The 26,984-nt window shown below is 43.5% G+C and overlaps 1 protein-coding gene across 1 annotated transcript; it reads right to left on the minus strand.

Annotated features, from left to right (window-relative positions):
• Positions 1-364: 364 nt before the first annotated feature.
• ABHD12B (abhydrolase domain containing 12B) lies at positions 365-25,701 on the minus strand. The gene is made up of 13 exons (XM_028141786.2): positions 25,568-25,701; positions 21,143-21,270; positions 19,656-19,758; positions 17,506-17,625; positions 14,430-14,460; positions 11,506-11,551; positions 11,271-11,400; positions 10,749-10,786; positions 8,983-9,062; positions 2,661-2,743; positions 1,218-1,296; positions 511-629; positions 365-392 (listed from the first exon to the last, which is right to left on the minus strand). Exons 1-13 carry the CDS (start codon positions 25,699-25,701, stop codon positions 365-367), a joined length of 1,119 nt encoding a protein of 372 aa, XP_027997587.2.
• Positions 25,702-26,984: the final 1,283 nt, after the last annotated feature.

Below are 26,984 nucleotides of genomic sequence, written 5' to 3' on the forward strand. Positions count from 1 at the left end.
GAACTAAAACACAAATTATTTGACTACATTGGAGCACCTTTCTTACACTGCTACCTAAGCCCAAACCGAAGACTACACCTGATTCACAAATAGCCCAGGGTGTTCGGTAACTGCACATTTTTATATGGGATCCAGTTTTTACCAAATTCTGATTCTCCGCAGTGATGTTTCAGCATGTTCCATGAACTAAATGAGAGCATTCCATACCACCCAGCATCCATGCTTTGTAGCTGGCAAGTGACTGGTAGACATGCCAATGACTTTAGCTCATCCAAGCATCCCGGTACAATTTTACACAAAAAGTACACATCACAGGTGGTGTTTGGACCAAGTCTTCACTGGAGGTTTCTGCTGCTCTTAGACCTCATGCCCACTGCTGGCTCAGGAAATCTCTGCAGAAAAAGGACCTAGATCAAGTCACATGCTTTCCCACCTCACGGTCCACGTAAGCCAGATCAGCCCTAATTGCCTTTAAGGGAAGAAAGTCACATTTAACAAAGCTACTCTTACCTCACAGTTTTTAACAGTGTGGGGCTCCTACAAAGCAGGTTGTGTTGGAAGCCAGGAGGAAAGATCACCATCTTGACCCTGTCTTTGTTCCTATATGCATTGTGTGCAATTTCATAGAGCTGCAAGGGCACAGAAAGACAGAGACTCAAAGGCTGACCATCAAGGCTGTTGTTTTTCTAGGCTGACTTTCTTACAGCGATACAGAAACAGCCAGCTTGAGGAGTTAGTCCCATTAGGTCAGAGACATGGAGACTCCACATTCCCAACTGGCTGCCTCTACAGCTAAAGGACTGAAAGCTGCATGACTAGTAGAGAATGCCGATAGGACATCCTTCCACTGTCCATACCTCCCTGCAAGAAGACAAGCAATTGTAATGGACGCCCTTTGTTTGGTTAAAAGAAAAGAAACTGCCTCCCCATTTCTAGAGCCACTACAGGAAAGATACAGAGGTTCCTATAGTATCCTGGGTCCCCACAACACTTCCAGGTTCACAGACCCCGAATGAGGAGCCAGGGTCCACCACAAATGCTCCTTGGAGCGATTAGCATGGATGCTTACTGTATACACCAGGCAGCATGGCTATTATGGGTGTAGAGAATCCCTTAGAATGTCAGAGACCCTCCTTTGGGCTCTCATCAAAGTTTGACTGGAAGAGAAGATGGTGAAATAAGAACAGTATGTCTCAGTCAGGACTCAGTTCATTTACCTGTTTTCCATTCTCCAAAGGCACTGTGCTGTCATCCTCGCCGTGAAGGATGAGGAGGGGGGAAGACAGGAATTTTACACTAGGAACAGGTAGAAGAAAAGCATTCAGTTCAAGAATTACACGCTGGGAGTTCTCCTCCTCCTCCAAGTTAAATCTTTACCAAAACATGAGGTTTGCCCAAAATACAAGAACTCTCTTTCCTTCCCTCCCAGGCATAACAACTTCATATATAACAAAACTTCACACAGAAACTTATTTTTCTTCTGGGTAATATTCTCTTTCTCCTATGTACTCATGTAGTTTAATTAGGTACCTAATTAATTTAATCTACTTCCCTGTGATTTTCCTTTAAAATGAAGGACACTGAAGTATTGAATTTGTACAAAATTAGAAGAACTTTATCTTTTTCCTTACTCCACCTAATATCATAATACTTGGAATATTATCATTAAAAGAGCCCTGGCCAATATGGCTCAGTCAGTTGAGCATCATACCATGCACCAAAAGGTCACCTGCTTGATTCCCAATCAAGGCACATACCCAAGTTGCGAGTTCAATCCCCAGTCAGGGTGCATACATTGAGACAACCGATTGATGTTTTTCTCTCTCTCTCCCTCTTTTTTCCTCTCTCTCTCTCTCTAAAAAAAATCAATAAAAACTTTTTTTTAAAAAAAAAAAAAGAAAAGACTCTAAAAGAAAACTAAAAACCCCAAAATAACAAGAACTTCCACAGGACAAAATAGAACTCTTTGTGACAATTTATTTACTTTTCCCCATAAATGTACAGGATGAACATCTAATTAATGGGTTTGATTAGCTTCCTGGTCAACTTCCTACTTTGGAGGAAGCCCTTCAAAAAGGCTGTGGCATGAAGAATGTTCATTCCTGACTCCAATGACATTCTCAAACAATAATTCCCTCCCCCACCCCATTTCAATATCCGTCCATCCATGCCACAGTGACTTGCTGTTACTCCTGAGAATGTTACATCCCTCAAGTGTGTTGAAATATAAAAATATTGATAACAACTACATATTTGCAGGTGCTCAAATTCTCCAACTATGAGAGGGAAACTTGCCAAATGCTATTCATTGGATTTGCTGTCATATTAGTAGGCTGGACAATAGATAGGTTTTAGTTATGTGCAGAATAAGGCCTAAAGTCAGGGATCCCTAAATCTACAGCTCCCTTTATGACTTCAGAGAAAATAATGAATCTGTAAAGTCATCAAATTAGTCATAAGGAAAATGCCAAATACTAAAAACTTGTAGATACATTACCCTAAATCCTAGTGCCCACCTATAAATTCTCATCTAGTCTTTCAGACTTCTCATCTACCCATCAAGTAAGTCACATGATAGTCACACCCTGCCCCACCTCCCCACCCCCAGAATCCTACAGGCATAGTAATAGAACAATGGACATTTTTAATCTTTAGCTTACTTTTCATCATTAGGGAAGACTATTTTGTCTTTTCTTAGAGCATCCATAAGTGTTTGTAAAAATCCTGGAAGTTTCTGGTAAATCTATTTTTTTAAAAGGAAAAAAACAATTAAAACTTTGCCTGCAGCTATATAATTTGTTGTAGTTTTCCACCATGAATGATGGTAATATAAGAGAGTAACTTTCTAAATATAATAAACTTGAAAAAAAGCAAAATTTTGATGATTGTAAAAGTAATTCATATCTTTGTAGGGAATTTGGAAAATACGAAAGGAAACAGAAAAAAAAAATCACACATAATCCCACTATCCACAGACCATCACTGACTGTCCTTTCTTTAAAATACAAACAGCACTATTAACTTATTTCTTCATATTCTGAAAGGAGCAGTGATATTCATAATCTAAACATTGCTTCTACGGTGGATATAACTAACTGGTTTTGTTGGGGAACAGAATATTCTGATTAGTCAAAAAATCCTGTTGAAAGCACACAATACATATAACTAGTTTTAAAGGACTTGAACATTACAAACTGTTGAATTAATACTGCAGTTATTTTAAAGGGCATTTTAGGTTTTAACAATGACCACCAGACTCCAAATATAACAATTACATTCTAAACATACTGAGTTTCCTTTTTAATGGCAAATTCCAGTGACTTGAATTCTAGTAAAATTGGCTTTATCATATTTTGATGAGGTCACTAGGTAAATTATATGCCTAAAAGCATTCATTTCAACTAAAAATGAGGAAGGGACAAAAACCCTGAGCAATATTACACCTTCCTCACCAACTTCAATTCTACCTCCAACTACATCCCAAATACATTCATTTCTCTCCATTCCCCTATCACCCAGCCTAACCCACCTTTCATCTCTTGCTTGAATTACACCAACAACTGTGAGTGACCCTCTGCTTCCACCCTCTCCCCGCTGCAATCCATTTCCCACGGGGAAACCAGTGATCGCTTTAACAACGTGCCCGTCACGTCCTGTCACTCTTTTGCTTCACACCCTCCAAAGGCACTTGGATTTCACCCAGTGTCACTTTGGCCTTCGAGGCCTGACACGATCCGGCTGCAGCCTCTATCTCCAGCCTCATCTGTCACTATGCCCTCCCTCTCCAGGTCAGGCCCAGCTGCCTTCTGTTCCTGGAACAGCCTCGATCCCACCTCAGGGCCCTTGTCCTTGCTTTTCCCTCAGTCCGAGTCCTCCACATTTCCCCGTGAAAGCTGGCTCCTTGTCTTGCAAGTCTCAGCTCAGATGGTATTTTTCAGAGCAGTTTTCCCTAACAGCTATGGAACCTTGACCTCCCACCACCCAGCCATTCCCTGTCACATACATTATGTAACTTTCACGGCACTTCTCTCTATGGAAAATCCTCGTGTTGTGGACTAGTGCTAGTACTTGTCTTCTGTCTCTCAAGAAAGTATGTAAAGGTCATAGGAGGACGAACCACAGCTTCCTTATTCTCTGTGGTATTTCCAGAACCTAGAAAATGTCCTGGTACCTAATAAATATTTGCAACCCATGGAATGAGTCTATTATGTAAATACCCCTGGCATACACTTTGAAGCTATCATCAGTCCTTTTCATCTTACTGTGAGTGAGTGAATTTCACTCAGATTTTATTCCTTAGAATAGAGGGGAGAGGGAAGGGGGTTGCAATGCAATAAATGGGATGTTGCCTACGGAAGGAAATGGGGACAGAATTGCTAGGCTGTGGCCAGTAAATACGAACTTCAGCTTCACGATTTCAAAAAGAAAAGAATTATGTTCACCGTAGAAGCCATTTTTAGATTATGCATATCACTGCTCCTTTAGGAGTACAGAGAAATTAGAGTTAGCTGCTATCGAATGTAACTTGTTGTAGTCTCCCACTATAAGCCATAGTAACATAGAGAATAGTAACTTTCTAAATATAATAAACTTTAAAAAAAAACTTTTTTCCGGTTTTAAAAAGTAAGTCATGCCATTGGGTAAACTGTCAGGAACTTGGGTAAATTGTGGGGAATTGGGTAGGAAATGGGTACAGAATCTGCAGTGAAGACAAAAGTCTGCTGCCAGCGTTGGCCTCAGGAACCTCCGTGGTTTGGTGGGGTTTGTCTGGCCGGCATCTTTTGCCTGGTCCCAGAGCAAGTGATTTGCATTCAGGTGCAGCCTGCAGATCCCAACACTGTCTCTCCTTCCCTTTCTTCCTTTCCCGGCCTTTCACCCATACTAAGGGCAAGATTTCTTGTTTTGTTTACTTTTTTCTTCCTCTGAGGGAAATTCAATAAGAGAAGCCCTTCAGCAATTCATCTCAAATTCCAAAGGAGAGAGAAGAAAGCTGGCCCAAGCCAATAATCTACTTTGTTATTCCTCACTCCTCCCAGCCCAGGTGCCCTTTGAGACTCAGAGGTCACAGCATCCCCTCCAGCCCAGAGCACAGCCGTGGGTTCCTAATTGGGTCTCCCTGCCTCCTCTATTCTGGAATACCACCAGATAAATATTCTTAAAATATCAGATACATGAAAGGATAAACTCACATAAAAGATATAAAATTACGTTATTAGGTGTATGTTCCTAAAAATATAACCTCAAAAAAACTAAAGCAAAAATTGACAGAACTAAAACAGAAATAACTCGAAAATAATGGTGAGATATTTTAATATTCTTCCTTGAGCAACTGATAAAACAAATAGTCAAAAAAATCAGTAAGGATATAGAAGAATCAAATGACATGATTAACAGTCTAATTGACACATTAGAACAGCGTACCCAAAACAACAGAACACATTATTTTCAAGCATATGGAACATTTACCAAAATTGACCATTTGTTGGGACATAAAACAACTCTGAGCAGATTTTAAAAGCTAAAATCATACAGAGTATACAGGGTTAGGCAAAAGTAAGTTTACCATTGTTGGTATGGAAAATAATACAATAATTAACTTAATTTTGAGAAAGTGACAAGTATATTCCAAAATATATGTGGAAATGCAAAAGGTCAAAATGGTCTTGAATAAGAACAAAGCTGAAGAAGTTCACTAGATATCAAGACATATTATAAAGCTACAGTCATTAAGAGATTGTAGTATTCCTATGAGCATGGACAACAGACATGGGAGAGATATGAGAATCTCCAACAGACCCATGTATATATGTAGAGGGAGATACTGGTATATGCAGACATTGGCACTGCAGTGATGGGGAAGGTCCATTTAGTGAATGGCACTGGGCCAACTGGAAATCTATAAGGACTTATACATCCTACACATGCAAAAACACATACCTGGGATATGGCTCTAAATGTAAAAGGTAAAACAATTTCAAGAAGATAGCACAGAAGAGTATCTTTATAACTTTGGGTAAGCAGAGTTTTATTAAACAGGACACTTTTATTCAAAAAGTATTAACCATTAGAAAATGTTGGTAAACTGGTTCACATGAAATATAGGAATATCTCTTCATTATGAGATGCCATTGAGGGAGTAAAAAAGCAAAACAAGTATTTGTTTAAAAGCAAAAAATAGAATATATTTGAAAAACAAATAATTTTAAAGACTTACCCTATGAAGAACTTCTACAAATGAAAAGACAACTCAATTTAAAAATGAGCAAAAGACATGAACAAGTATATCACAAGAGACGATATCTAAGTGGCTAATAAACATATGGAAAAATGCCTGGCTCCATTAGTCATCAAATGCAAATTAAAACCACAATGAGATATCAGTATGAGGGTAAGGATATGATGCAACTGAACTCTCTTGTATGGTAAGTGGAGAGTAAAATGGCAAAGTCACCTTGGAAAACTGCTTGGCACTCTAACTACTAAAGCTGAACATATGCATACCTTATTATCCAGCAATTCCACTCCCAATGTATACTCCATTGAAATATGTACACAAGTTTAGAGAATACATGTTCAAGAATACTTATAACAATGATGTTACTAATTATCCCAAATAAAAAGCAACTCAGATGTCTACAAACAATAGATTAGATCAATAAATTGTACTATATTTATACAATGAAATACTACATAATAATGAAAATGATCAAATTACAGCTATACTTCATGGATAAAATCCTACTAATATATGTTGGGTGAAAAAATAGAATACATCCTATATAATTCTAATATGTAAAGTTTAAAAACAAACAACGCTATACTGCTTAGAGATGCACAAACAGGTGGTAACACTATAAAGAAAAAATATGTGGCTGTCACTCATAGGACTGAAAATAATGGATGTGATTACCATAAAGTTCAGGCTGAGGATTACAGCTAAGATGGGGTTTATTAGATTAGAAAGTAACATACAGATGAGTCTTCTGGTGATGCTAATTTCTTGACTTGCGTGTTGGTTAATTTTTTTCATTTATTTTTAGAGAGAAGAAGGGAGAGAGAGAGAAACATCGATGTGAGAGAGAAACATCAATCTGTTGCCTCCTCAATGTGCCCCAACCGGGAAGAAACTGGAAACCTGGGCATGTGTCCTGATGGGGAATCGACGACGCTCCAACCAACTGAGCCACCCCAGCTAGGGCAATGTTGGTTACATTTTGACTTAGGTGTTCAGTTTATAATTATTTGCTACATCACGTATTTTCTCTATTATGCTGACTTTCAAAATTATAAAATTTCAAAAAAGAAACAAAAGTAAGTGGGAAGACTGTACTGCATCTGAATTGCAAAATACCAAAAGTTTGTGTTTATTAGTAATTACTTGGAGTAATAGATGATCAAGTAATGGTTATCTTAAGATGAATATTCAGTCATCTAGAACCAATTGAAAATGTTGTATTTGTTAAATCTTAAGTTACTCAGCATTCAGTATTTTAGAATGTAGAGCAAGCATGTCCAACTCCCGGCCCATATATATTTTTGCAGCCCAGCCAATACAATGGTATGTAAGAAACATTTTAATAAAAACTTCATAACTTAATTTTACAATATCCTGTTATACATAATTATTAATAATGAACTACAACGTTCATTAATGACTGATTACTATAATTGTGTTGCATTCATTTCCCTTATGTGCAGGCACACCATTTCTCTCCACTAATACTAGCAGCGAATATTTTAGCAGCCGATTGCCACATCATTAGTCTTGGACTGACATGTTTGGTGTGTGCAACAGGAAATATTTCACTTTCGGCAAACAAGAAAAATAGGTTTATTTGCATTACGCTTACTAATTTGTGCAGTTATTCAGTATCTGATAAGTTAATGTTCAAGAAAAAAATATTAATTTTTATTAAAATGTTCTATTATTTTATGTTAAGGATTACTCATTAATTTCAGCCCTTTGTATTCAGCATGTCTCTATCGAAATAAACCTACGTTTCTATGAAAATTGAAGCTTTTGTCTTTTTGCAGCCCACACAAACTTAAACCTTATTTGGCCCGTGTTAGCCTTTGAGTTTGACATACTTGTTGTAGAGGAGATTCCTGTATTGAGTTGAAGTTTAGACATTTTCAAGATTCTGTGATTCTGTGAAATAGCACTCCCAGAAGTAATGCACTGCCTTCCTTTGAAACAGGTAAGTAAATTCCAGGATGTTCTAAGATAGTTTATTGTGCAAAAGATTCCAAAAGTAGACAGTTGGAGAAAAGTGCACCTACATTGCCTTCCAATATTAGACAACAATTTAAATTGTGGGGCCATGTATTCCTTCTAAGAATCTCTCCTATTCTCTCTCTCTCCCCCCACCCACCCTTTCTCTTCCTCTCTCTCACTCATTTGCTAACATTTATATGGATGTATGACTATACACAATTGAGCATTGGGCTTGAAATAAAATTATAAAATTTGGATAAACTGCACAATAGATTTTTTTAAAAAACTACATCTTGTTGCCCAATTCCTTATATCTTATCTTCTTGGAGAGATTGTCTCCTCTACATGGGATACTGTATAAAATCATTTGGCAGCTTCCTTGGATTCTCTAGAGGCTGTCTTATCATAAAATTATGAAAGATATATGGCTGACAGTCATAGGACTAAAAATGATGTGTGAGATGTTTGTTTTCACTTTTTAAAAGAATAATAATAATAAATAGATAAACCTAACTTATTTGTTAAAAATTGTAAAAGATAAAACTTTGGCTTTTAATAAGCTACTCAATCTATTAGAAGAAAATAAAAGGACTACCAACTCCAAAAGCCATCAATCATGCCCTTCTTTAATTGCAACTGGCTAATAACCTGTCTCAAGTTAGAATAACTTAGAGGCATATAAAACTAATTAAGAAAAAGAATGTGGTTAATAAACATAAATGTGTGGAAACACTTTGACATCTTGTGAAGATGAGTAAGAGACTCACCTTTAACAAGGGATAATTGATACTTGCAGTCCACATGTTGGTAAATGGAGCTTCCAGAACAATAGCATCAACTGGGGATCCTTGAAAATATAAAAAAGAAATAACTCCCCTATCATATTTAAATATCACCTTCCCTAAATAAGGGATATTTAAGGTCTTGTACATCATTTGTGAAGCTTATTAATAATGCAAATTCCTGGACCCCACTCCAGACTTACTGAGTCAGAAACCAGAATCTCGGGGGGCTGGGGGGATGTGAGAACGTGCATTTCTAACAAGCTCCCCCACCCACCAACCAAGAGATTTCCCTGCATATGGTAGTTGCAAACCAGTACCTTCTTCTAAAACAAAACCAGATTGTCAAGCCTTGGGTAATTTTAGAAAGCAAAGTACTATGGGAAGGAAAACTGTTCTGCAGTCCATTGTTAAGAATGTGCCAGAGGCTGATTAGGTTGTTTTGGCCAACACTTTCCCAGAGAACAATTAGAAAATGTGGGTCAGATGAGGATATGGGCATGTGTATGTGTGTGTTTGAAGGCACCTGAGGGCTGCTAAATCAGTGAGATTTTGTAAAGCCAAGACCAAAAGGAAATCTCAAGAACAGTCAGAGAAAAAAGCATTATCTTCAAAGGAGCAACAGTAAGACTGGCAGCTGACTTCCTAATAAAACAGTGAAACCCTGAACAAAGTGTTGGAATAAAATTATTGCCAACCTTGAATTCTATGCCCAGTGAAAATATCCTTCAAAAATGAAGATGCAATAAAGACATCTTCAGACCAAAACTGAGAGAATTCATTCACCAATAGACAGGCAGAACAAAAATCCCAGATAAAAACAGAGAAATGCTGAAACTAATAAAGAGCAAAGAAAAGTACATCTAACCATTGGCTTTTATAATGTAAGAAGAATGTTTTATGGAGTGTGTACAGAGAAAATTAAAATACATGATAGCAAGAGTTCATAAGCTGAGGAGGTGGATGGAACCAGAGTGTCCCAAGGTCACTGCATTATCGAGGAAGTGAAGTATTCATGTATGTGAGAATTTAGTTCAGATACTATAACAGTGCCAGCACTGTGAAGGAAGTGACAGGGAGCTGTGAGAGCTTAGGGGAGCATTGAAACAATGCTTAGTTTATTTGCATACGTAATTAAGATTGTGAATATCAGGTGACTTGCTTTAAAATGTTTACGTAACTCCACCTGACCTGTATTGCCAAGTAAAGTTTAAGATGTGATGCAAGAGATGACACGCTTTTAATGCTTGTCAAAGTCACCTTGTCCTATTCACAGAGACTCCAATCCTGAAAATAGATCCAGGAAACCTGTGTTTTAAAAAAGCATCCCCAGGAGATTCTGATACAGGCGGTTCTCAGTGCGCTTCTAGAAATGCCAACGTAAATGTTATGTGAGCAGGGCTGCAGGAAGTAAGCCCTGCCTGTCGTTCCATGTGTATTACTTCCCGCTCCTGTGACCCAAATGACTCCATAGTAACAGTGACTGTCACTTCACAGTGAGGGCTCTTTCAAAGGTAATTTTAAGTCTTTCCTTGGTATTTATTTTTAATTTCATCATCTTGAAAAACAACTATTGTTTTTATATTAAATCGAGAGGAAAAGGAACGTTTGCTGCATTATCAGAAACTGCCTAAAGTTGGGGTGCTTTAGGTATCTATCTCTGTGTTGGAAGTGTACCCAATAGTCTCTTGACTCTTTTTAGTTCCCCATCTCAAGCCAGGAAATTATACCACGTAATCATTTTCTAGTACCTTTCTCTTCCAGTACTCTTGCAGCATTCGTTACAACTCTGTAAAGCAATGAAAATGAGTGCATATGTGAAGCCGTGACTTAACAGTCAAGTAAATGATACAAAATGCAACACCCCATCGGAGCATCTGATACCTGATGAAAGCTCTGGAAGCTCCGGTTAGAAAATGCACATAGACACAACATTTTGCACAGGGTTTCCAGGGGTCCCCCTGGCTCTAAATTAAGAATCCTTTTCCTTAAAACTCTCAAGTGGAGTTCTGCAATGGGCTCCAGAGTCACAGATGACTGTAGCGCTCCCGTGTTTTACAAACAGGCACACTGAGAGGGCAAGGTTTCCAGCCACATGTGGGAAGTGAGAGAAGCCAGAGAGTCTCTGTCCCCTAGATCAGCGGTCGCCACTGGTGGTCCGTGAGGTCCGAAAGGTTGGCGACCGCTGCCCTAGATCATTGCTCCTTTCAGGGCTCATTCCTGCCTGGAGCCCCCAGGACCCACCTAAGGACCCATCTGCAGACCCCACTTACCCTGTACCCAGAGAGTGGCCCCAGAGGCACACGGGGGTGGTGCCACTTCTTGCCTTGGTCCACTTATAGACACAAATAGCGTCCGCAGTCAGTCCCTCCTCTGTGGGCTTACCCGTAGAGTCCCCGAACCCTGGCAGCAAGGAAAGGCAAACACAGTATCACCGCCTCCAAAGTGAGAATCATCGAAAGCCTCCTGCTTCTGGAAAAATCTGTGTACACTGTTCTTAACACATACCTCTGTAGTCAACAGACAAGACGTGAAAGCCACCATCGCTCAGCACCTAGATGACAAAGGAGCCGTTATCTTCAATCAGAAGATGCAAACAGAAAAGGTTTGACACTTCCATAACCCTAGTTGTGACAGTTTAATAAATAGGGAAAAGATTTATTTTTGAAATCTGGTGTTTTACTTCAATCTTGAGATGGCCAGACTCAATGGGAAGTAAGGAACGCAGTGTGGCAGAGCTGGGTCCGACAGCCTGGGTCCCAGTGTGGCTCTGCCACTTGCCAGCTCTGTGACCTTGGGCCACTTGCCAGCTCTCTGTGACTCTGGGCAAGCCAGTTAACATTTAAATATGCAAATATTATTCTGAAAAGTGAAAAACAATAGTAGATGTGTTTAGGATTACATGAGATGACATATTAAAATACCTTGGTACATAGTAAATGTCCTCTTTAAGAATTCCCTTGAGAATAAGAACTACACAGAATTGTAGTAGAGGCAATCAAATAAGGGGGAGATCATTATATTAAATACTAGAAGCCCAATGCAGGAAAATTCATGCAAGAGTAGGCCTTCCTTCCCCCAGCTGCCGGCACCAGCTTCCCTCCAGCACCCAGGATCCGGGCTTCCCTCCTCCGGCCGCCGGCAGGCACCTGGGACCTGGGTGGCTTCCCTCCAGCCCTGGTTTCGTCCGGAAGGACATCTGGTCTAATTAGCATATTACCCTTTTATTATTATAGATAAACAGATAAAAAGTTAATATCAATCAAAGATAAAGAGATCATTAGATGATATCAAACCACTGCCAAGCCCTATGTTGACAAATGAGGAAAGAATATGAAAATATAACTTTGAATTACAAAGATAGACAAAGGGAAGACAGAGAAAAGGACAAAACTTACTGTACAGACACTTTTAAAACTAAATCCTCACAATAGTCCCATAAGGTCGGTATTCTCCCCATGTAACAGATAAAGAAACTGAGCCTTGGAGAGTTTAAATAATCTGTTCGTATTTGGTCACCCAAATGTCTAGAGGCAGAACCAAGATTCACACCTGGGCCTGCATATGTCCAAATATCGTGCCTCCTCTCCCACGGCTGTGGGTGGATGTGGGTGGCTGAAACTCATTATGAACTTTTACATACAAATAGAACTGATAGCCCTAGCTGGTTTGGCTCAGTGGCTAGAGCATCGGCCTGCGGACTGAAGGGTACCAGGTTTGATTCTGGTCAAGGGCACATGCCTGGGTTGCTGGCCTGATCCCCAGTAGGGGGCATGCAGGAGGCAGCCAGTCAATGATTCTCTTTCATCATTGATGTTTCTACCTCTCTCTCCCTCTCCTTTCCTCTCTGAAATCAATAAAAATATATTTTAAAAAATAGAACTGATAATGAGAAAATAAATGTAACTTTTTAATACCTATTTAAACTGCATTCATTCCAAAACAAAAAGTTACCTAAGAAGCAGGGCAGTTAAACATCCAGGGAAATAGAAATATTCATGTGTTATTTGTGATACTGTAAATTGAAGGACCACTTGACAATCCAACTCAAGAATAACAACAGCAACAGAATCTAAGAATTTATCTCTAGGAGAAAAAAAATCCCAAAGAAGAATAAACTTCATGCTTAAAGTTTTCTGTAGCAATTTGATTTCCCAGTCACCACCTATCCAAATAAGTAAATGAAGAGCTCGGGAAGTGTGGTCTGGCTGGGAGATGATGACTATGGCTGTGGTATCCTGAATCTGCCCCGGGGGAAGAAGTGCTATCATACCTTCCCACCCACCCCTGCTGCCACGGGGATGACTACACCTCCAACTCTTCTTTCTGTGCACACAAGGGACCGCCCAGCTCTGCCAAGAGTGGGAGGGAGACATCAGCTTCACCACCATCCCCTGTGGGAAGTGGGGTGCAGGATGGAAAGCAGACCTAAAAACTAATAGGCATCACCACCCCAGGCAAAACTGTATGCAGCCCACCACTCCTCCGCCAGAGGCAGCTCTGAGGGGGCAGCGGAGAGAGGAGCTTCCTGTCTGAACGGGGGAAGGAGGATGAAGAAGGGGCTGGGGATTCTGGGCCCCACTATTACTGTTAAACCAAGAAAGAGTGGAGGTGGGAGCTGGCACGTGACAGGTGAGATCAGGTCTTGTGGTCAGTAATTGGACCAGCTGCCTGGTCACCTGCGGCAAAAATTACCCAACTGGCGTGTGGGAGAGGATCAACAGCCTGCCTGACCGGCTCTGAGTCAGAGGCAGAGATGGTGAGTGCAAAGCCTGCCATCTCCCTCACACCTGGAAATGCTAGGGGCTGCCCCCCCGCAAACGGAAGTCATGGAGCAGGTGAGGACAGTCGAGTGTGGCCACCATCCACGCTGCAAAGCCCTTCATGGAGCTGAAGCCAGGGCCTGAATGACTTAAAAACAGACACTCTATGTCTTTACCCTATATCACAAAAACGGTTGTTTATTGTAGGAGTGACTTTCGCACCTAGTGCAGGGTGTCCCAAAAATGTATACACACTTTGAATGATTATTAATTCCAGTGGGTTAAATCGGAAAAGAAAGAAACATCAATTGAGCAATCAGCTGCAAAGTGGGTATACATTTTGGGGGACACCTGTATATTCTCTCAATCCATCCCCCAGCCCTCAGAAAAGGCAAACACACATGTCATCAACTCCATCTGCTAATGAAGGCAATGCATTCGTGAAAGTGTTTTGGGACTCAGAGACAGTCACATCTACTTTGATCCCCCATGGTCAAGGCTGGAGGAAAAGTCCACTCACTCATGGGACTTTGGGCCCCAGACACCAAACCCACTCTGGGGAGCTCTCAATCGATAACCTTGCCAAAGCTGAGGAAGATCTATGGCCCTAGCCCAGAAACGAATACATGGAGACATAAAATGGGTGCCTTGGGGCCCCTTCAGACATACCTTTACTAGATTAAGCCTGTGACGAGCTGCCCTGTAGAAAAGGTTAAAAAAAAAAAAAAAGAGCAAGATTTAGGAATTGGGAAGACAAATTCAATAAAAGTCGCTATCATGCTGCTGACATCTGATCTCACACCTTTCTTCTTCGGGTTAGAGAAATAAATAACAAGGAGAAAGGGGACCGGATGTGTCAGGGGAATGACTGACGGCTCCCCGCTGCTGCCGAGCTCCTCTGCATGAATGCTGGGTCCCAGGTCTCCACTCCTTGTCATAGCATTTGATGACTAAGCATTAAACCCATCTCCTCGCACTCCTACACAACAAAACTTATTTCTAAGAATACTTTCAGAAGCTAACGGAAAGTAAGTTCCAGAAAGCGGCTTTTTAGAACAAAGGATGATATAGTCATGTTCACTACTCTAAGATCTGTCTGGTCCCTGTCCACTCAGCCACCAAGTGCCAGCTGAAGCAAAGGAAACTCACGTCTCTGGGGGTACAAGAAACATACGTTTCCAGAATAACCATATCATACGTGAATGAAACAGAGACAACGATAACTCAAAAGGCAGAGTCTTTAAAATTTTGTTTTTAGAGCCAAGTTTCATAAAATTTAGTGGGTCATGGAGCCCTTTGAACATGTGGTTAAAGCTCTGGACCCATTTCCCAGAGGGTAAAAGGTATTTATTTACACTTCAAATTTTATGTACAGTTTTGGGAGGGGGTTCATGGCCCTTCTCGGGCTTTTATGGATCCCAAATCTAGAACCACTGTTTCCATCAAGGTCCCCCATAACCTCCGCTTGGCCCCCTTTCAGCTCAGTACTGCTGATGCAAGTTGAGACTCGTGGGCAGGGGCCAGGAGGAGGCTGGGGCTGACCCCTGAGCTAGTGAGTCTGTGATGACTGATTTAATAGCAGAGTCACCAGCGGGGCAGACAGGAATTGTGATCCGCCGGATCCTGCAAGCAGATGCATTGGAACACCATGTGCAAGTCCGCACTATCAGAACCACGTTGAACCACGTTGGAAAATGGTAAATTCGCAGGCAACCTCTGTAAATGTGACTCTAAAATGGACACCTCGAGAAAGCCATCATCTGACTGGTGAGAAAAAGAGACCTAGGCAAGGGAGCCAAGGGACAGATTCCAGACCTTGTCACTTAGTTCGAAGTGTCCCTCCAGAGACAGAGCCAGGTCAGTGGGTCTGCAAGGCACACTGCCCCTCCCCCAAACTGAGGCAGCCCAGTCACCGCTGATAAGCATCACCCACCCCAATTACAGGCCCACTGATGGCTCTGGCAGCACATCAAAGGAGAGCCAGGCTTCTGGGAGGCGGTCTTTGTCACAAAGCAAGGTTGGGACCACAGAGAGGAAGCCGGGGCATCAATATTCTAGGCTAGAATTCAGTACCTATGGTCAGAATTCCAGGTGATCACTGGAAGTCCATACTGTTGATTAATAGGATTTATGCTAAATAAAAGAATCTTCATGTATTTCTGTGAAAAGACCACTGATGTGGAAATTGCTCTTCCTACCCCCATATGTCATGCCTATTCCCTTGCCAATCATCCATGGGGTCAATCCATCATTTCAGACACTCTCAGGGAATAAAGGAACCACTGCATTCCTGGAAAACTAATATCGAAATCTTGGAAGTTAGTGTCCCTCTCAGTTAAGGATCCACATTATTCTACATATAGAACACTAGAGGCCCGGTGCACAAAATTTGTGCACGGAGGGGGTTTGTCCCTCAGCCCAGCCTGTACCCTCTCCAATATGGGACCCCTTGAGGGATATCCGACTGCCCATTTAGGCCCAACACCGGGATTGGGCCTAAATGGGCAGTCGGACATCCCTCTCACAATCCAGGACTGCTGGCTCCCAACTGCTTGCCTGCCTGCCTTCCTGATTGCCCCTAACCGCTTCTGCCTGCCAGCCTGATCACCCCCTAAACCACTCTGCTGCCAGCCTGTTTGCCCCCAACTTCCCTCCTCTGCCGGCCTGGTCACCCCTAACTGCTCTCTCCTGCAGGGTTGATCACCTCCAACTGCCCTCCCTTGCAGGCCTGGTCCTTCTCAACTGCCCTCCCTTGCAGGCCGGGTGCCTCCCAACTGTCCTCTCCTGCTGGCCATCTTGTGGTGGCCATCTTGTGTCCACATGGGGGCAGGATCTTTGACCACATGGGGGCAGCTATATTGTGTGTTTCAGTGATGATCAATCTGCATAGTTCTCTTTTATTAGATAGGATAGAGGCCTGGTACAGGGGTGGGGGCCAGTTGGTTTGCCCTGAAGGGCGTCCCGGATCAGGTGGGGGTTCCCTTGGGGTGTGGGGTGGCCTGAGCGAGGGGTCTGTGGTGGTTTGCAGGCCAGCCACACCCCCTGGCAACCCAAGCAAAGGCCCTGGTATCTGGAATTTATTTTCCTTCTACAATTGAAACTTTGTAGCCTGGGGCTCCCTCTGAGGCCGGCAGGCAGCCATTTGTGTTGGGGTTATAATTGAAACTTTGTTGCCTTAAGCGGGTGGGCCCAGCCAGGGTGTGCGGAAAGCTTTGCTTCCCCTGTTGCCGGTGGCAACCCTGGCCTGCACTCTCAAGCTCCATTCTGCCGCCATTTGTTTGAATTTGTTTACCTTCTATAATTGAAACTTTGTAGCTTGAGTGGAGGCTTAGGCCTGGCTAGGGCAGGCAGAAAGCTTGGCTTCCTCTGTTACCTAGGAAACCTTGCTCTCTGTGGCTGTAGCCATCTTGGTTTGGGTTAATTTGCATACTCGCTCTGATTGGATGGTGGGCGTGGCTTGTGGGCATGGCTGGTGGGTGTGTTGGAGGTATGGTCAATTTGCATATTTGTCTATTATTAGAGAGGATATGGATTTTGTTTTTAAATAGAAGCCTACTGCTAGAACACCATCAAATTTCAACAAAGAAAAAAAATACGTGGTGGCATGCTTAGAGTTGAAAACTGAGCCTTGCCTTTCACTCCCTTACAGAGCTGAAATGCTCTCTGTCTCTCTTTGTCTCTCTGTCTCTAAATGAATGAGTGAATGAGTGAATGAATGAATGAATATCCAAGCAAAGCCACTGACCTGTGTTCTGCACTGCCATGAAAATAGATAATAATTGGGTTGCCATCATGAAGGGCTGCTTCGTACCAGCAACGGTCCTTCCCTTTAGCATCTTCCCCCCGGCAGCTGGGTACTGTGTGCCTGAAGAGCAAGGAAAGTTTTTAACAAACATGGACAGAGAGAAGAGTTCTCTATCCTTGCCAAAGTCTGAAACACTTCTTATCTCAGTCAGATAGATAGATAGATAGATAGATAGATAGATAGATAGATAAGTTTACATATATAAATGTTTATCTAAGTAGTATATGCACATGCTAAACATTAAACTATAATACTACAAAGCATCCTATAATGAAAATCACTATTGCTCTACCCCATCTCCCCCATGCACAGAGACAACCCCTTTTTACCATTTACTGTTTTAGTTCTTCTGACTCCCACACCTAATAATCTTCCAACACTACAGTTCTTGGGTTCATTCCATCAAAATGCAGTCCATTGAGTGGAAACAAGTAAAAGATAACAGATATCTGTGCATGCTATTGGTTTGGCTGAATAGACAAGTTGGAAAGAATTTACAGGGAAATCCGTTTAGGTGAGAAAAAAGAACTGTCACATGAAACTAAGCTATTTTACTCAAGAAACCCAGTGACTTTGTGATTTTTACTAGTGAACACCTGTCTGAGCTTCAGTCCCTCCACCTTGTTAAACCAATGAATAAACCCTGAAAATATAAACACTGCCATATGACATGTCATAAGGTGACTTGGAGAACTGACAAGTCCTCAGTCCTCTAAATCTTTAGAGGCAGAAAGGCTCACATCAAATCCCAGGGCCTCTGCACTGAGAAGACAGTCCGCTCACCAAACCCAGGATCAATAGGGTTAAGATAAAGAATAAAAAAATAGCCCTAACCGGTTTAGCTCAGTGGATAGAGCCTCGGCCTGCAGACTGAAAGGACCTTGGTTGCGGGCACATCCCCAGTAGGGGGTGTGCAGGAGGCAGCTGATTGATGTTTCTAATTCTCTATCTCTCTCCCTTCCTCTCTGTAAAAAATCAATAAAATATATATATTTTTAAAAAGAATAAAAAGATTGTCAAACTCCAACATTCTTAGCTGAACTGTATCCTGCAGTTTAGAAAGAAGTTATGTGAATATATTGGTTCCTAAACATTCCATGATCACATGTTTAAATTCGGGGAGATGAAATATAAATCAGCACTGGAAAATTGGCAGCCAAGAACAAGTAGTAGAACCAAACAGAAGAAGATATTGAGATTAGCATATTTAAAAGGCAATAGAATGCTCATGACTTTGTTTGACAAACATTTACTGAGTGCCTTCTCTGTGCCAAGCACTGTGCTAAGCAATGAAAACCCACCAACAGAGTCACCTATGAAAGATACAGTCTTGGTCCTGGCCAGGTGGCTCAGTGGGTTGGAGCGTCATCACATACACCAAAAGGTAGCTGGTTCGATCCCCAGTTGGGGTGCATATGGGAGGCAACCAATAAATGTTTCTCTCATACATCAATGTTTCTCTCTGTCTCAAAATCAATAAAATACATATCCTCAGGTGAGGATTAAAAAAAAAAAAAGATATAGTCTTATAAGGGAAGACAAACACAGATAATCACACAAACATTTCTTAAATTACAGTGGGAATAAATACCATAAAGGACAAATACAGGTTGCCAGTAACATATGCCTAGAATGGAGATGAGGAAAAGCTTCCCTGAAAATTACCAATCTGAGACCCAGAGGGTGAGTAGGCAGTTGGTTAGGAAGAAGGCAGGAACAGAAGGAGCAGGGAGATAGAATTGTTGCAGACAGAGAGTGTGGCTTGGTACGCAAGTGGGTCTGCAGTAGAAGGGAAAGAGTGGTTGGTGTAGAACAAGTCAGGAGAAGGGGCCAGGGCCAGGCCCTCCAAGCCTGGCGAAGGACCCAAAGCAGCACACCACCTAAAAGTTGTCACACTCCACAGTAAAGTTCCTGGAAAGCTCCCTGAAGCAGGTCAAGTATCAATACAAAGGGAAGGCGCATGGAGCAGCTCCCAGGTGCCTCCAAGGAGCACCAGCCTCTCCCCCGAAGTAGCCCAGCACTGCTCACCCTTTCCCTTGTAACACGAAAACCAAGTCCGTAGGCAACCCAGCGTCCAGTCAGTCACTCACCAGATTCCCAGAATCACCCCAGGTTCAACCTTGATATAGAAGTTCACTGTGTGAGGCATCTTTAACTCCGGCTTCTTTAAGTCCACAAGAAATGGTGCTTTGACTGGAAGGTAGAAATCATTATCAGCTCCCAGAATCAAATCCCAGGTGTGTTTGTTTGTTTGTTTTTATCACAATCAAAAAAAGTAATTAGTCTCATGGCTAACATGTTTCTCAGTTGCAAGCTACTACGCTAAATTCTTAGCAACATATTTTACCTTTTATTTTTAAATGACATGGCATTTTGTACATATGTGTTCATGATATATTTTCTTGCTCTAATTTCCCTTTTACCGAGTACTATATAAAGTATAGTACTAGGAATATGGTATTTTGCTACCATAAATTCTATTTTTTGTCAGTTACTAAGCTACTTACCCCAGCTTTATTCTGACCTATGGTTAGTTGGTCTATCTATCCTTTTTCATTCTTCTGTCTTTCTGTGTCTTTTGTTCTAAGAGTGTCTGATGAAGATTATATATCCTTGGAACTTGTTTTCTTAATCCAATCTGACATTCTAGGTTTTCCATTGATGAGCTTGAATCATTTGCATTTATTTTATATTTATATATATTTCAACCACCTTATTTCATATTTTCCATTTATTGGTGTGTGTTTTTCATTTTTTTCTCTTTCATGATTTCCATTTGGACAGAGCTACTTTTCTTCTTTTGGTTTAAAAGGAAAACATCCTAGTTTTGTTCCTATGGGAGTTACTCTTAATGGAAGCAAAGTATTTTATTTTATAAACTAGGACTAGCTTATAGAAGAATTGGCCAAAAATAAATCTTTAAAGCTAGATTTTAAAATAGCACCGGTGAGTGGTAGCTCATAGTAGGGAATTTATTCAATCCTTATCCTTATCTGAAGCTAAAAGCAAAGGAGACCATTCCCCTAAAAAGGTTAGAGGACCTAGAACAGGTAATGAGTGTTCTGCTACTGTCAAGTGTTACTTTTTAAAATGAAATGTCCAGGATAAACATACACCTGGGGACACGTAGGTGAGAGTATTACCCATGTACTAGAAGGACTATGTAGTACATTGACTAACACAGCACTCAGTGGAAAAGACATGGAAAAATAGAGTCCCACCATCAGCTTCTCTCTCTCTCTCTCTCTCTCTCTCTCTCTCTCTCTCTCTCTCTCTCTCTCTCTCTCAAAATATAGGCAAGAATAGGAAGTGAAAAAGATAATTCACATTAACAGTTGATTTGAAGACGGAGCTCCTTAATTGGAACCCTACCCACAAGGCCATGGTTTTCTATCTCCAACAGATTGCAAGGGCTTATGCTAAACCCCAAAGCCAATAGTAAATTGATTTCAGACCATTTAACTTGAACCACAACTTTATAACTGACGTGTCTTCTCATTGTGCCACAACTTTAAGGGTGGTGAATTCCTTATTTGGGAAAAATATATAGGCAAATTCATGAAGGGTACATACTTACAAAAATTAAAATAAATTAGCATGTCCATCAGAGGAGGGAAAATGTGTTCTTTTAATGGTTTACTAGTAAAGCTGTTGTACTGAGTGGCAATTTTTCTTCCGAGTGTTTCACAGCATTGTGGAATAGATCTGCAAGATATCGTGAAACAAACAGGGTATTCAAAAATCAGTCCAGGTTTTGTTTTTTTCTCTTAAGGTCCAAATCAAATTTCAGAGACCAACACAAAGAATTACAGGTAACTTGACATTTACTAGTAAGTATTTACAGAACTATATGTAATTAGGGCAGATCAAGACTGGGCAGGCACTAAGGAGAAACAGGTGAGGAAAGCAATAGGGCAGGGCCCCAACCAGCTATGGAAAAGCCCAAGCATGACAGGATAGGAGAGGAGGGGATACCAGTCTTATGCCCTCACTGCAGTCCCATAGAAGGACCCCAAAGCCATCAGGAACCAGGATTCAATTTAACAGTTGCCACAGTTTTTAATTATATCATAATTGAGTGCTGTATGTGTTAGCTATTATTCTTAGTCTAAAGCATTACGCAAATAATCATCAGATCATCACTCTTCTGACTGGGTCTCAGGAAGAAATGAGCCGATGAGAGAAAACTCCCACTTCTGATGTGTCATCCCTGGTGAGAGGGACCACGAGGAGCAGGATGGGGAGAGGGGAGGACCTGGAGGTTGGCTACAACAGGGCTGGGGCCTGCTCAGGGGAGCACATAGTGGGGTCATGCATATTGTTTATCCTACTGTTCCCTGTGTCACAAGCCACCTAAACTGGGAGCCATCAGCAGACAAACTATGATTTGTCCATGAGGCATGACTAATGTCACTTCGGTCTCTAGCCACATCTCTCATGAGGGTTGCATGTCTCTGACCTTTGAGAAACAAGGGATACAGGACGTCAGTGTCAACACCTCCTATTTTCAGTTTTTGTCCACATCCCTTTTCCTATTGTGAGCAGTCAATGTAAAGACTGTTCCGTGTAATCAAACTGTGCGGTCAGGGTGCTGAAAAGCACTTCTGATGAATTGTTTCCCCTGACCAGAGGCAGAGAGAAGATAACTATCGTTACCTGTACTTTGCAAATGAGAAGACGGACAAGTTAAGTAACCTTCCCGAGGTTACACAACCAGTGAGTGGCACAGCCACCTGACCAGGTCTCTCTGACCCCAGAGTTCCGTGATGACCTCCCGTGAGCTGTCACACTCGTGGCGAATTCATCTGGCCACCCACGCAAGCAAAAATGAGCCCCAGGGACAAGGCTGGTCTCCGGCAAAACTCAGCTCTTGGAGAAGGCTGTTGCAGGACCCTCTTCTCACATTCTGCACATTTGCCCCCTCAGGGTCGCTTCCGGCTCCCACTTACTCCCCACTTCCTGCACCTATATTCTCAGGAGCCTTCTGATACCGAAGTATCAAAGAAAGACCTCTAAAAAGAACTTCCCTCCAGTGTTAATAACTTAAAAATCAGAGCGCTTGGAACGTTTGGAAGAGGCCTGGCGGGAGGAGATAATGATTTTCCGATGGATTTCCAGCAACTCTGCAGGGAGTGGAAAAGATCTGAGGGCTAAGGGTAACGAATAGCTCCTCATATACATCAGACATAGGCAGTTGCCTGCTCATGAACCCAGCAAGAAAGAAATGAAAATGACTGTTGCATAATATTTTAAAATAGCCTCCATGAAGGTGGTAGAAAGGAGAGGACGTTATTGTTCTGAGTTTAAAGATAAGACATCAAAATCTAGAGGAGTCACTTTGAGCCACAGATCAAGCCAAACGGGCAGAATTGAACACAATCGGGATTCTTATGCTTCCTCCCAGTTGGCCAGCCCCAGCTTTCATTCCCCTGGCTCTCTGAACTCCGGCTACCCCGCCTGTTAGGCTCCTGCTAAGTTATCTTTTGAAAGTAGTGGGGGTGCTTGGGAGGCCGAGGCAGCAGAAGGAAACATGTTCCTGTTTTTAGAGAATAATTCATACAGGACCCTTTGCTCCAATAGCTGAAGGCACTTCTGTGAGAAAGAACAGAGTGGCCGGATCCCTTGGCGTAGGAACAGTGCTTCTTTTAACTAGGGGATTGTCAATTTGACTTCCCCTAGATCAGTGGGGATCAAAAGTCACCCGTGGCTGATAGACCTTATTTGAGCGGAGGATGCCGCGTCAGCCCACTCCCTCCTAATGGGCAGCCACATCAAACAGCCACCTCGATGCTCGGTGCTCCTTCTCCTGCCCTTTGATCAGCGGTATCTGTAACTGCACAGCCTCCCGCAGGAGCCACAGGACCTAACTGGATGAGTCTTACTGGAGAAACCTGGTGGGGCCTGAGCTGCTACAGGGCAAATCATTCATGCTTCGTGCTCAGAGGTGTCTACCAAACAGCTTTGGGATGCCCAAATCTAATCACATTTGGCAAGACAACTATTCCAAATACTAAGGCATGCTGCATAGCCACCATCGGTGCCCATTCATTCAGCCAACACGCACCGATCACCAAGCAGCAAGGTACATCTACGTCCTCCCCTCTTCTTTCCTCCCCACCAAACCTTCCCCGCCCTTCCCGTCCACTCAAGTGTCCCTTCTTTGTCAAAGCCTCTCTAAACAGATCTTCCTACGGCGACCTTTCTTCTCTTTTCACCCCTCCCGCCAATTACAATCGGAGCCTTCATTGTTGTCTGATTGTTTTTCTCATCATTACCCCCGACTTCCCAACTCTAGGCCAGCCTCCGGACAAGAACCACGTCGCTTGTAATGCTTCTCTTACATTCCACTCTGTCCAGCACGGGGCTGAGCTCATAAAGATTTTGTGGAGCAACAGGTTGAAACAGAAAGAAAAGGCGCACAGCAAGCCCCCATGATGTGAGCTGACCTCGAGTAACCGGCTCTGAGAAACAAAAGCGAACCAGGATTCTGGATATTGGTCTGGGCCTCAGCCTCAGAACATGTCAAGTTAGACCAGTAATTTTCAGCTCAGACAAAGAATGCGCTGCTAGTGTTTTGTTCCTTCAGGAAGCATCTCTTGAGACTTATTTTTTAGTAATTAGTAAGGCACGTCGTAGAGGGTCCCCAGCTCCCCATCTCCATTCCATTCTCAACAAAGCGACTTGTTCTCTAAAAGCATGAGCTGCAGCTTTGATTCTCTGCCAAATAGATGTTAACCCGTCAGCCATCAGCGCTACAGAAAGCACTAAGGAGAAAGTCAGTAAATGCCAGTTTTCCCAGAACAGCGGACCGTATCAGGGAGATAAGGCCCCGTGAATGCGAAATTTGAAAAGTGCTGTCAGTTGGAATATTCTGACTGGTGTTCAGACCCAACACAAGGGGCGGGGCCTGCACTGCTGGGCCCGGGGAGCCACAGAAGGAAGAGAAGACAAGATCCGTGTTTGTCTTCACCGCTTGGACGTTCCAAAGTGAAGTCTCCTTTGTCGATGCGAGTCTTGGATATTTCATAATGAACAAAATTAAACAAACACAAATGGCTCAGTGGCTGAGTGTCCACCTATGAACCAGGAGGTCATGGTTTGATTCCCGGTCAGGGCCACATGCCCGGGTTGCTGGCTCGATCCCCATTATAGGGCATGCAGGAGGCAGCCAATCGGTGATTCTCTCTCATCTTTGATGTTTCTATCTCTCTCTCCCTCTCCCTTCCTCTCTGAAATCAATAAAAAAATACATATTTTTTAAATGGTAAACAAAAATGCCAATAACTTCCCACACCAACAAAACCAAACAAGATACCCGAGTTCCTGGGTCCTGGGTCTCCAAGCAATACCTGGCTGCAATGCTGGTGGGTTCAGGTGGTTTAAGACGACTGTTTAAGCCAAGGATTCATGGGAGGAGGAAAACAAAAACGCATCGACATAGTTCAGATTTAAAGGATGCATGAATGTGGCCCAGGTGATGCCAGGTGATGGTTTCAATGTCCTGCTCATCATCAGCATTGTGGAGGGAGGGATGTTGGTTCTTTAAATACAGGCCAGAGAGTTCACACCCAGGGAGCCAGCCGCCTTGACCCTCCACTTCCATCTACCAGAGAGACCCCCCTTGACCTAAAACGCTCCACCCAAGAGTACCACGTGGATTATAATGGCCCAGGCAGATAAGAGAGAGGAAGCTGAGCCATCTTTCTGGAATCTCTATTTCAGAAGCCCAGAAGGATCGTTCTTAAAAAATCAAACCCTGAGTCTCGGCCACGGTAGGGGCTGAGGCTGAGGATAAGGGTCATCCCAAGAGCCCCCGGTTCCCAGGGCTCTGGGCCTCTGAAGCGCCCCCTCCGTCCGCCCCGGAGCCCCAGTGCCTGCCCTTGGCCCCAAGGAGGGCCTCGCGCTCCCCTCGCCCTCCCTGCGCCCCGTCCCCGCGCCGGTCCCTGAGCGGCCGAGCCCCACTGCGCTCGCTCCGGGCGGACAGGCGGCGGCGCGCACTCACCGCATGTTCCTCGCGACCATGTCCCACCAGGCGGCCACCGCGTCCACGCAGTCCTCCTCGTCCACGCAGTCCTCCTGGCGCGGCTCCATCTCGCACCGCCGCCGCGGGAGCTGCTGCGGGGAGCTCGGCTCCATCGCGCACCTCGTCGCGAACCGCCGCCGCGGGAGCTGCTGCCGCCGGGACCCACGGCCGCACCCGCCCGCCCCCGCCGAGTCCAGCCCGCCCTCCAGCCCCGCGCAGGGCCGCCACCGGCAGGGCGGCAACCGCGGGCCGCGGGCTGGGGAGGCGCCCGAGGGGCAACACACACACACACACACACACACACACACACACACGAAACAAGTTTCCCATGCTTATTTAGCTGTGCACAGTTTTGTTTTCTATTTTATTTTATACATCTGTGTGTGTGTGTGCGTGCCTTTCTTACTATGGCGCTAATAAAACAGAAGTTTGATGGTCACACCTGTAGAAGATGTATAAATAACCTTTCTTCTATTGGACTTCTTGTTTGTTTTCTTTGTCCCTTTTGTTTTTCTCTTTCTGAAGCATCCCCACCCTCTTCCCTTCCCTTCCCTTCCCTTCCCTTCCCTTCCCTTCCCTTCCCTTCCCTTCCCTTCCTCTCCCCTTCCCTCTCTCTCTCTCTCTCTCTCTCTCTCTCTCTCTCTCTCTCACACACACACACACACACACACACACACTCACACACGCCCCTGTCGTCATTGCTGTACAAGGGATTTCTCTGCTCCCTCTGGGTGAGACAGGGTTCACCTGCCCAGGGGGACGAACTGCACCGTTGCTCTCTGTCTGTGAGCACTCTCTGGTGTTGGGTTTCTTGAGCGGCATGAGAGAAGCCCACCGTGCATCAGCTCACACCCTGAACGGTCCGGCAGGATTCAGGCTCACGGAAGGCACTGCCACCTGAGATGTTCCAGGGAAGCCCCAGGGCACATGTGGGGCATGTGGACCAGAGGGAATAGGGTTCCCTCTGGAAGCAATTTGATGCAGCATCAAGTCCGCATATTGGAGGCAAGCTCACCCGCCCCAGAAGGAAATGGGAGGTTTTGTGGAGCCTGTGCTGTTTGGGCCGAGGACACAGCAGGCGACTGTCAACCCACAGAAAGCACATGGGGACCCTGTGCGGAGCGAGGAGGCCAGTGGGGAGGAAAGCAGCACACTTTTCAAGAAAGGGCATTCTCTTTAAGGGTCGGGCCATTTCGGGCAGCGGGGCAGGCCCGGGGGACTCCTGGTCACCGCCTCTTGTAATTGCTCTGGGAATGTCCACTTCCTGATTCACATCCGGATAGAAGAGGAATCAAAACAGGAAGGACCAAGGGTATCTAAGCCCAACTGATGAGCCAGCTGCAGGTGGGTTTTCACGGGGCCACATCCCATGATGAGAGACGTGAGGTTCCAGCTC

The sequence above is a fragment of the Eptesicus fuscus genome, chromosome 5 (genome assembly GCF_027574615.1).
Source record: "Eptesicus fuscus isolate TK198812 chromosome 5, DD_ASM_mEF_20220401, whole genome shotgun sequence".
In the NCBI taxonomy this organism is placed as follows: domain Eukaryota; kingdom Metazoa; phylum Chordata; class Mammalia; order Chiroptera; family Vespertilionidae; genus Eptesicus; species Eptesicus fuscus.